Below are 11,037 nucleotides of genomic sequence, written 5' to 3'. Positions count from 1 at the left end.
CCCCTCTCCCTATTCTGATTCTTATTTATTCTCTCTCTCTTCTAACAACCCGTAACCCACCTTGCTCCTAACACGTGTTTGTCTCACCCCCTACGTGTTTGCCTTGCTCCCTACTCTCCTTACACGTGTTTAGCTGACTCCTCTTTTATTCTTCCTTGTATAGACCTTTAATGGTCTAACATTATGATGGAAATTCTAATTCTTTAACATCAAAGATTAAACTAATTTACAAAGTATGATTAGGATATATTTGATTTGTCCTCGGTACCACATATTTTGAACAAAATATTTTATAGTTGTATATTTAGATTTGGTGAACGGCGACTGATGTCCAATATTTATCACATCAAACAACCTGAATGGATTTGCTTTCTCTGGAAAATATGTATTTGCAGTTTTGCACCCATTTAATGAATTTATAGATGTAGTGTATTATTTAGCACAATTCTGTATATCGAGGACGTGCCCTTTTGCAAATAATATCCACTTCGCCAATGAATGAAAGGCATTCTTGTTTTGTTTGTGCTAAGTATTTCCTTCAATTTTAAAAAGCCACCGTTTTAGGCTCATTATTGTAATTCTGGATTTGCTGTAGGGAGATCCCCTGTATGCTCATTATCAATGCCTTCATTGCGAACTGGCACCAGTTGAATTTGGTTGCGCTGAATTCTCCATGGTAAACAACTATGCCGTCTTAGGGTTTTGTTGGAAAAATTAAAAGGTTATTACTATGATATAAAAAAGCTGAAAGGAAAAGTGAATTCTAAATGGTGATATATAATTTCTTTCCATCTGAAATGAAATATATTTGTGTTCCTTAGCGTAAAAATCATTCTCCAAAATTGCTTACTTCAGTCCTTAAATTTGACCTGTTGCTGGCGCTTTAGTTCTTGATCCTGACAATATCATCTTGTCCCTTTTGATGTCACTAGATTGAAGAGTATATGAAGAACACTCATGCAGAAACACATTCAAACTATACTGTGGACATTGTTCAAATATTTAGGGCATCAAGGGAAGGCGAGGCTGAACGATACAGAAAGGTGACACTTTGGCTAACGATATAGAAAGTTGTGGATCTTTCGCAAATTCTTTTCAACTAGGAATATATTTTTTATTTTAAAGTTTATTTCGGTTTATGATCTAACGTCTATATTTTGACCTTCTGCATTGAGGAAATTGCTTTTTGATTGTGACAGTTCGCTAGTACAAAGAATAGGATGCTTTTGTGGCATGGTTCTCGGCTCACAAACTGGACAGGAATTTTATCTCAAGGTCGTTTCTTTTCTTATTTGTACAGTAGTTCTTTGGTTTGTGAGCATGTGCATATGGAGTATGGATGTTATATATTTTGATGCATCATTATTTGAGTCTGAGATGGACATACCACTGTCAGGTTTACGCATAGCCCCTCCTGAGGCACCTGTAACTGGCTACATGTTTGGAAAGGGGGTGTACTTTGCTGACATGTTCTCAAAAAGTGCAAATTACTGCTATGCTACTCGAACGGCTAAAGATGGGGTGCTCCTTTTATGTGAGGTTGTTTCTTGTTTAATGAAAGCGTTGCTACATTACTAATATATGTGCTCCCAGAAAAGAGGACTGAAACTCTAATAATCAATTTAACCAATTGTTGTTACTTGTCAAACATTATTTGACGATTATAACAGCCCGAGTTCGAGAAATTTGCACTTTTTTTATGGTATGTTTCTGGAATATAATAAGAATATATGCAAGATTCTATTTAGAAGATCAATCTTATAATATATTTACCATGACTTAATTAGCAATTTAGTCCTTCTATCAGAGGCTTTTGATTCGTTTTAGTCTCTATATTTGCATTTGACTCCAAATATTTGTTAAATAGAGTCAACATGGTCCATTGGTTTTAACGTAGTTTGAAAAATGACCACGTGTCAGTCTAATAAAAATTTTAATTAATAATCTGATATCAATAATTAGGCCTATAATTCATTTTTTCCCTATGTTTTTGTATTTACTCAATTGAGTCCTTAAATTGTTTAAATAGAGATAATGTTCTTAGTTCCTTGAAATCAACCTTAAGCAGGTGACCAGATGTGAGTCTAAACCCTCATCTCTCTCCAACACCTTCTTTGGTGACACAATTCCACCAAGATCATCTCCTTCGTATCCAAGTCTTTATTTTTATCTACTGCATCGTAGGAGATGGACATATGAACCCAGTTGTGGTTTTTGGGTTCATTCCTAAGATCTCATGTTGACGGAAAAAGAACCGCATTGTTTCTATGTAAAAAATATAGGGATTTAATCGAGTTAGAAGAAAAATACAGGAACAAAATTACTGTGTAAGCCTTTTATTGGACCAAGACAAGGTCCTTGTCGAAACTATGATAATGTCAATTTAATGAAAGAGACCATAATGATTCTATTTAACAAATATTAGAACTTAATTGAGTAAAAACACAAATATAGGGACCAAAACGAATCAATGATCTAAATATATGAATCTAATTCCTAACTATGCCTATTTACTATTGATCAACTTCTTCAAAAAGTTTGATTTATATTAACTTCTTTACTATGCAATATGTCAATATTGATCCAATTATCTAGTAAATATTCTTTTATTCGCTGTATTTTATAGGTTGCACTGGGAGAGATGGCTGGGCTTCTCAATGCCTGCTATGATGCCGATCGGTTGCCTGAAGGAAAACTGAGGTTTGTTCTCCAAATTTGCAACTATCACTCCTCTCTTCATACAGGCACATTTGTTATTATTTATTAAAATTAGTTTAAGATCAACTAAATTGATTATAAGACCAACTAAATAGGGAGGAGTACCCACGACTTTCGATGAGTCTAGCATGGATTTCAATCAATGATAGTGTGTAAGAAACATTTTTCATTGTAATTCAATGACAAAATCTATATTGATCAATTGGCTGATGTAGTTGACCAAAATAAAATGAATATTTATGCCTTCATGTAAGTTCAGTTAGTATAACAAGTTTCCAGGGATCCTAGATCCCTTTTGACCCCACAATAAATGTACTACTTTTTGCTTTACTAGTTAAGTTTATATACTTCGCAATCTCATCCTGCAGCACAAAAGGATTAGGAGCTACTGCTCCTGATCCCTCAAAAGCACGGGAACTTGAGGATGGGCTCGTAGTTCCCCTAGGAAAGCCAGAAAAAAATTTATGCCTCAAGGTATGCACTTTAATATGATTTTTTTTTTTTATTAGGGGGGAGGTTTGTTGATGGTTGTCATGATTTAATACTTCGTATTTATTCTCTATCACTTTGCATTGCAGAGCGAACTACTGTACAATGAATACGTTGTTTATAATGTGGAGCAGATTAGGATGCGATATATTGTTCACGTAAATTTCAATTTTAAGAATAGAAGGTAGCGGCTAAATGATTACAATATTAATTCTGTATTTTATCATTTTCTGGTTTGCCTAGCCAATCAACAACCATTATTGATGTAAATTATTCCGAGTCAAAGGTTAATTGGTCGTTTCTTTCTTATCTTTAGTAATAGTTTAAGCCAAAAGAATCAAATGGAAATTAGGATGACAAAATTAAGAAAGGTAAGGGATACAGATAAAATCACTAAATAGAGAGACATTTGATTTTGATTCTTCAATTTCTGTCAGTTTTAGTTATTGTATTCTTTTTATAAATAATATGCTATTGGGTGATGATGTACACCTCCTTTTCTCTCATAAAAATGCATGTTTTGCCCCTTTCTACTTTTTTACTTTACTATGTACAACAACTTTCTACTCTTACAAATTTTTTATCCTCACAAGCATAACATTTCTACCACATTATATACTATACATGGCATTTTGTTATTATATGTTAACTTCTTTTTGTACACTACACAACTAAGATATTACATAAGCAAGCTAAATATTAATACAAAATAATAAATGCTTTTATTTTCAAAACTTAATTAATGTGTAGATTTTCAAAGGGTGAAGTTGATAATGTATTTTTTCTCCATTTTTTTTTTCTCTCTTGGCAACCATGTTAATATAGATTTACCATCAATCAGCTTATATGTTGAATTATTATTAATGTTATTATTTAACAAAACAAATAAGCATGAGTAACATTTTAATATATGTAAACATCTTTTAATTGCAACTATAATATACATTCAAGTTTACACTTATTTATGTTTGCATCGTTTAACCAATCCACACGTTTTTTCATTTTTCCAAGTACTTGATTAATTTAATGTTTAAATACTGATAAATCAATTTGTTTTTAGGATTAAATATGTTTTTAGTCTTTATATTTTGGGGCGATTTTGGTTTTAGTCCATTTTCAAACTAAGGTATAATTTAGTCCTTCAATTTTAGAAAACTTTGGTTTTAGTCATTTTTACCAAATTATTTTAATTTTATTTCTTGTTTCAAGCACGTTTTTCAGTTAACATTGAAGAAAAAATGTGTCAAACCGTGTAAACGATCCAAATGCTATAATGAAACGTGCTTGAAACAACAAATAAAGTTAAAAAAATTTGGTAAAAAGGATTAAAATCAAAGCTTTATAAAGTTGAAGGACTAAATTGTACTTTAGTTTGAAAATAGACTAAAACCAAAATCGACCCAAAGTATAGAGATTAAAAACATATTTAACCCTTGTTTTTATTTTAAAAGTAAAAAATTGTCGATAACTTCACGAGTTCTATTAATGGTTAAGAAAATGAGTGTAGAATTTTTACGTGAAAATTCTTATTAAATATTTATATGAAAATAAATTAATATATAAATTAAATTTTATAAAGCAACTTTTAGAATTATAATTTATAAATATGTTTTTATTATTTATTTGTCATTTTTTTATTAATGATTTAACTAATACCTTTTTATTTTGTGTTCATATACGTTAGTAATGTCCTTGTTACTTTTGAAATATACAACCCGCCTTATGATTCTTATAAGAAAAATAACATTTTCATTATACTTTTTCTACATCTCCTGACAAATAATATACAACCCATTCGTCTTTTTCTTAGATAATTTGAGAATCATCTTAGTTATTAGTTATTATAAACATCATCACTCAAATAACTTTTCTCCAATTTTTCGGTGTCACTTTTTTTCTAGTTTAGTCAAATTGTAATGTATATGGCCCACAACATCAATCTTGTTTTAGGATAAGAAGTTATCTAAATACATGTTGCTTATCAAGATTTTTGTGTTGTTTATGTTGCTTATAGAAAACTATTTACCGTTTACTATGACCATGTGTCATCTATCAGAACTCATGGTGAATCGTCTATTAAGTGGTCAAGTATCCATCGGTTTGTCCAACTACGTGTTTGTACGCTTGTCTAACCACCTATCGACATGTCTGACTATCACTGTCTAACCACAAGCTCACGCGTCTTACTATCAACCACAAACCAGCCTGTCTGATACCTCTCAGACTACCAAAGTTAATGGTGTACTAATATGTAACTAAGTAAGATCTGGATCAAACAACTGGCTTATGAGGCAAATAGGTCATTGGGCCCACTCAGGACTATCTAGGTGAGGGTCCACAAACGTCATAATTATCCTATAAATAATACAATTGTTGAGATACATAATTTATGTTCATTATTATAGTATTAACTATTATCTGACTCACTCAGCTATCTTAGGTGTCAAGGTGTCTTCTCCAAACACATCCTCTTTCGGTCTTGAAGAAACTAAGCATCTTGGCTTCAAGGCATAAAGTTGGAAGCATACTCCTTTTTAGTCTGAAGTTACCTTTAAGTCTTGAGACAACTTAATTTGAAGAATAAGGAGTTCTTGTTAGAAGGAATTCAAAAAGTCTTGAAATAGTGTACTGAACATTGTAAAGAACACAAATCTTATCTTTTTTACAATTACTTTTGTTTAATTCATTATCTATTAATTGTAATATTTAAAGTAGAGCCGTCAAAATGGGCCACAACCTGCGAGCCAACCTGGCCCGTCACGGGTTCGGCCGGGTTGGGTTTGAAAAATACAACCCACTTATATGCGGGTCAGATTTCAACCTGGCTCATTTAGACCCGGCTCATGCGGGTTGAACCCGTGGTGAGCCGGGTTGGCCCACCAACCCACCTACNTAATTTTATTTTTTTAATTTATTATTTTATTTATGAAACCCTAAAAAATAAAATACTTTCTTCACTCACTGTGTATACCAAAAAAGTAACCTTTGATCTCACAAATCACTCTCACGGTACTTGCTCTCATTTGACGGTGCTCACTTCATTGAAATTCTTCAAGGAGCAGGTAAAACACCCTTCCTTTTTTCTTCTCTTTTCTCCACATTTTTTTTCTCACTTCTCTTTCTTTTTTTTTTCAAAAACCCTATAATGACAAAAATAGGGGTTTGCGAATTTGTTTTTTGTTCTGGGGGATTTGAAGACATGGAATGATTTTTTCATGTTGTGACATGTTTGTATCAGATTTTGTTCATTTTATTTAAACAATTTGAGTATATATTATTTGAACAAACTCTTTTTGATATCTTTGAATTTGGGAAATTATGTTACCGATTAAACTATTAATTTTTTGTTGATGTTGTTAAGTACTGGTTCTCTTTTTCTTACTAATATTTTTTTATTGATTGTCGGAATTGTTCTGATATTAGAAAAATCTTTATTAGTGAATTTGGAGACAACAAAAACAAGGGTCAAGGGTTACAAAAAGAACAAAAAATGATGAATATAAGAAACTTATTTGTATGTTTCTGAAAATTGTTTAAATTTAAATTATAGAAAGTTTGTATTTTTTTTTTCATTTTAAAAAAAATGTAATTAAATGGGCTAGTGAGTCAACTCGTTTACCCATCAACCCGTGATGGGTTGAGCCGGGTTGAAGTTTTTCTGGCTCACTAATAAATGAGCCGGGTTAGGTTGACTCACTAAGTGACTAACCCGTGATGGGCCGGGCCAGGTCGAGCCGAGTTACCCGTTTTGACAGCTCTAATTTAAAGGATATGTTGATTGTAACTCTCGTAAGATAATCTATTTTTCTACTTATAATTTGCATATTAATCTGACGTCCTTTTATAATTTTATACAGTATTATTTCTATAAATAATTTATATAAAAGGAAAAATAAGCAACTTACAATATATATATATATATATATATATATATATATATATATATATATATATATATATATATATATATATATATATATATNCCTACGTGTTTGCCTTGCTCCCTACTCTCCTTACACGTGTTTAGCTGACTCCTCTTTTATTCTTCCTTGTATAGACCTTTAATGGTCTAACATTACCCTCCTCCCCAACATCAACCTTGTCCTCAAGGTTGAAGTGAGGGAACTGCTGACGGATGTAGTGTTCTTCTTCCCATGTAGCCCCTTCAACATCATCCTTCTGCCATTGTATTAAGACCTGGGGTATCACCTTCCCCAGTTCCTGCTGGTTCCTGCGTTGAAGCACTTTTAGAGGAGTGTAAGTGTGTCTATCCTCCTGCAAATCATTTGGCAAAACTTCCTCCACCTTATGATCTCCTACCGCTAGTTTCAATTGAGAAACATGAAACATAGGATGTATTCTTGAAGATTCTGGTAACTGCAGCCTAAAAGCAACGGATCCTATTTGTTTTTCCACCAAAAACGGCCCATAATATCTTGCTGAAAGTTTGGGATGCAGTGTTGTGGGCATAGATGCTCGTCTATGAGGTCTGATCTTAAGGAATACCAAATCGCCTTCCTTGATTTTGGCCGCCACCCTCTTCTTATTAGCATGATGAGTCATCTGATCCTGAGCTCGTGCCAAGTGATACTTCAATTGCTGCAATGCCTCATCACGGGTTTGCAAATCCTGAGCAACTGCATCCACCACCGTTTCTCCTGGTATGTAACGTGTCAATGTAGGAGGAGGTCTTCCATACACCGTTTCAAAGGGAGTGCATTTGGTCGCGCCTTGGTACGTGGTGTTATACCAATATTTAGCCCAAGGTAACACCAAGCTCCAACTCTTGGGCTGTTCGGAGCTGAAACAACGCAGATAAGTTCCCAACACCCTGTTCAACACTTCCGTCTGGCCATCTGTCTCTGGGTGATAGGCTGTGCTCATCCTGAGTTGTGTACCCTGTAAACGAAAAATCTCTTGCCAAAATACACTCATAAAAGTCGAATCTCTATCACTAACAATGGTTACCGGTATCCCATGAAGTCTAATCACTTCCTTCACAAACACCTCCGCTATGGATCAAGCTGTATAAGGGTGTTTAATTGCAATAAAATGTCCATACTTGCTGAGCCTGTCCACCACCACTAATATAGTATCAAATCCATGAGACTTGGGTAGTTTCACTATAAAATCCATACTGATCTCCTCCCATATTGCTTGTGGTATAGGCAGGGGTTGTAAAAGTCCTTGGGGAGATGCTGCTAGGTATTTGTGCTGTTGACATACTAAACATGCAGCCACAAAATCCGTAATTGNTTTCTTCATTCCCACCCAGTGTAATGATTGCCCCACTCTTCTGTAGGTTCGGTAGACCCCCGAATGTCCTCCAGTTACCCCACTGTGAAAGTCAGCTATAATCTTAGGTATCCAAACCGAATGTGGGGATAAAACCAGCCGCCCTTTGTAGTGTAATCTGCCATGCTCCAGAGTGTATGCAGGGTGGGACTCTGGATCTGTTCTTATATNTGTTAACACCTTGCTGAGGTTCTCATCCTTCTCCACCTCTTCCATGATCTCTTTAAAATCAGCCCAGTATGGTTTGGATATCATCCCTAACATCTTTTCTTCTTCTTCCTACTCTGCTCCTTTTCGTGAAAGTCCATCTGCCACACAATTAGATGCTCCTGTCCTATATTTTATCTCAAATTCATATCCAAGGAGTTTAGCTAGCCAATTTTGCTGACTTTGGGTAGTTATCNGTTGTTCTAGTAAGTGCTTCAAGCTCTTTTGATCAGTAAAAACCANAAATTTTTGGCCCAATANGTATGGCCTCCAATGTTGTATAGCAAGCACCAANGCCATCAATTCCTTTTCATAGATGGATTTGGTTAAAGATGATTCTGATAAAGCCTTACTAAAGAAAGCTATGGGTTTATTTCTCTGTGACAGCANTGCTCCCACTCCATTCCCCGATGCATCACACTCTACACAAAATGTTTGATCAAAGTCAGGCAGAATCAAAACTGGAGCTGTTGTTACCGCCTCTTTCAGTTTCTTCATGGCTTCGGATCCTGCTACCGTCCACTTAAACATCCCCTTCTTCAGCAATTCAGTGAGGGGTCTTGCCATCTTCCCATAGTCACGGATAAATCTTCTGTANTACCCAGTCAAACCTAAAAACCCTCGTAACTCCTTGATAGTCTTAGGTTCTGGCCAATCTAACACTGCTGCAACCTTATCTCTATCCATCTCAACCCCTGCTGCCGATATCTTATGTCCCAGATATTTCACCTGTCTTTTGCCAAATTCACATTTCTTCTTATTGGCATAGAGTTTGTGCTCATTTAACACCTTTAAGACTTGCACCAAATGTTGTGAATGTTCATCCCATGTCTTGCTATAGACAAGAATGTCATCAAAGAATACCAATACGAATTTCCTTAGAAAGGATCTCAAAACCGAGTTCATATCTTGAAAGGTGGCTGGGGCATTTGTTAGCCTAAAAGGCATAACCAGAAATTCATAATGTCCTTGGTGCGTCCTAAAAGCTGTCTTATGGATGTCTTCATTCTTCATCCTTATTTGATGATATCCAGCCTTCAGATCCACTTTTGAAAAATAGGATGCCCCCTGAAGCTCATCCAACAACTCCTCAATAACGGGAATAGGATATTTATCCGCTACCGTCACCCTGTTTAATGCTCTGTAATCCACACAAAATCTCCAGCTCCCATCTTTTTTTTTCACCAATATAACTGGGCTAGAATAAGGGCTGTTACTGGGCCTGATAATTCCCAGGTTCAGCATCTCCTCCACTTGTCTCTCTATTTCCGACTTCATTCCATGGGGGTAACGGTATGGCCTTACGTTCACAGGTTCACTCCCTTCTTTCAAAGGAATTCGATGATCAACTCTTCTCTTCGGTGGCAGCCCTTGGGGTTCTTTAAACACTCCTTCAAAATCACTGATAATCTCTTCCAATTTGACCTCCTCATCATGATTTAAATCGCTAACTTCCATCTCCCCTTCTCTCAGTTCTGCTTGACTCAGACTCCAAACTAATGTCATGATTTCAATCTCGGTCTCCTTCAAAAGGGCTTCTGGTGTCACCATTTTACGTGTCAGGGATGGATCCCCTTTGATCACCACCTCTTCTCCCTCTTGCTCCACCTTCATAATGAGCTTTCTCCAGTCCACCTTGATTTCTCCCAGGGAGGCTAACCATGTAACCCCCAATATCACATCCACACCTCCCAGCTCAAACAAATATAATTTATCTCTAATCTCTAGCCCCTCCAATTTCATGGGTACTCCAACACAACATCCCCTGGCCATTTTTCTCTGCCCATCGCCCAAACACACTTTATATGATGGTGTATCGACCCACGGTAATCCCAATTCCTCCACTAAACTGGTGGAAATAAAGCTATGACTAGCTCCACTGTCAATTAGCACCAGAACCTTCTTCCCCTGCACCCAGCCTTGTAACTTCATTGTATTAGATTGTGTGAGCCCTCCGGCGGACAACTCTGATAATTCCATTGTCGTTTGTGCAATCTCAACATTCTCCTNTGCTTCTTCCTCTTCATCCCCCTCAGCCANTATCATAATACGCATACTCCTTTCAGCGCAGCGATGGCCCGGACTGTAAGGCCCACCGCAGTGAAAACAACGACCTTCTTCACGTCGTTTAATAAACTCTGGGTATGGCAGAGTGCGTACTCCTCTTCCTGCATTTCCTCCTCCNCTACTCCCTGCTTTCGAATTTCCCGTAACCGCACTAGCATCCTTCTTAGTGCCTCCGCCGCCGTTCACGGAACCCTCCGACGAGCCTCGATACGTTTCCGTTCTCGCAACTGTCCCGGAACTCGCGGAATACCTTCCCCACGA

General features: G+C 36.0%; 1 protein-coding gene across 1 annotated transcript in view; it reads left to right on the top strand.

Annotated features, from left to right (window-relative positions):
* Positions 1-3,634, top strand: part of LOC106771194 (poly [ADP-ribose] polymerase 2) — a 13,213-nt gene extending 9,579 nt beyond the window's left edge. Inside the window, exons 11-17 of the mRNA XM_014657122.2 lie at positions 596-676; positions 933-1,043; positions 1,200-1,275; positions 1,397-1,539; positions 2,627-2,700; positions 3,087-3,192; positions 3,297-3,634. Of these exons, the coding sequence (XP_014512608.1) occupies positions 596-676; positions 933-1,043; positions 1,200-1,275; positions 1,397-1,539; positions 2,627-2,700; positions 3,087-3,192; positions 3,297-3,395 (690 nt within the window). The 3' untranslated portion in view covers positions 3,396-3,634. The remainder of the gene's footprint in view (positions 1-595; positions 677-932; positions 1,044-1,199; positions 1,276-1,396; positions 1,540-2,626; positions 2,701-3,086; positions 3,193-3,296) is intronic.
* The last annotated feature ends 7,403 nt before the right edge of the window (positions 3,635-11,037 follow it).

The sequence above is a fragment of the Vigna radiata genome, chromosome 8 (genome assembly GCF_000741045.1).
Source record: "Vigna radiata var. radiata cultivar VC1973A chromosome 8, Vradiata_ver6, whole genome shotgun sequence".
NCBI classification, from domain to species: Eukaryota; Viridiplantae; Streptophyta; class Magnoliopsida; order Fabales; family Fabaceae; genus Vigna; species Vigna radiata.
The sequence above is the reverse complement of the archived record's forward strand: the minus strand, read 5'-3'. Positions and strand labels throughout refer to the sequence as shown.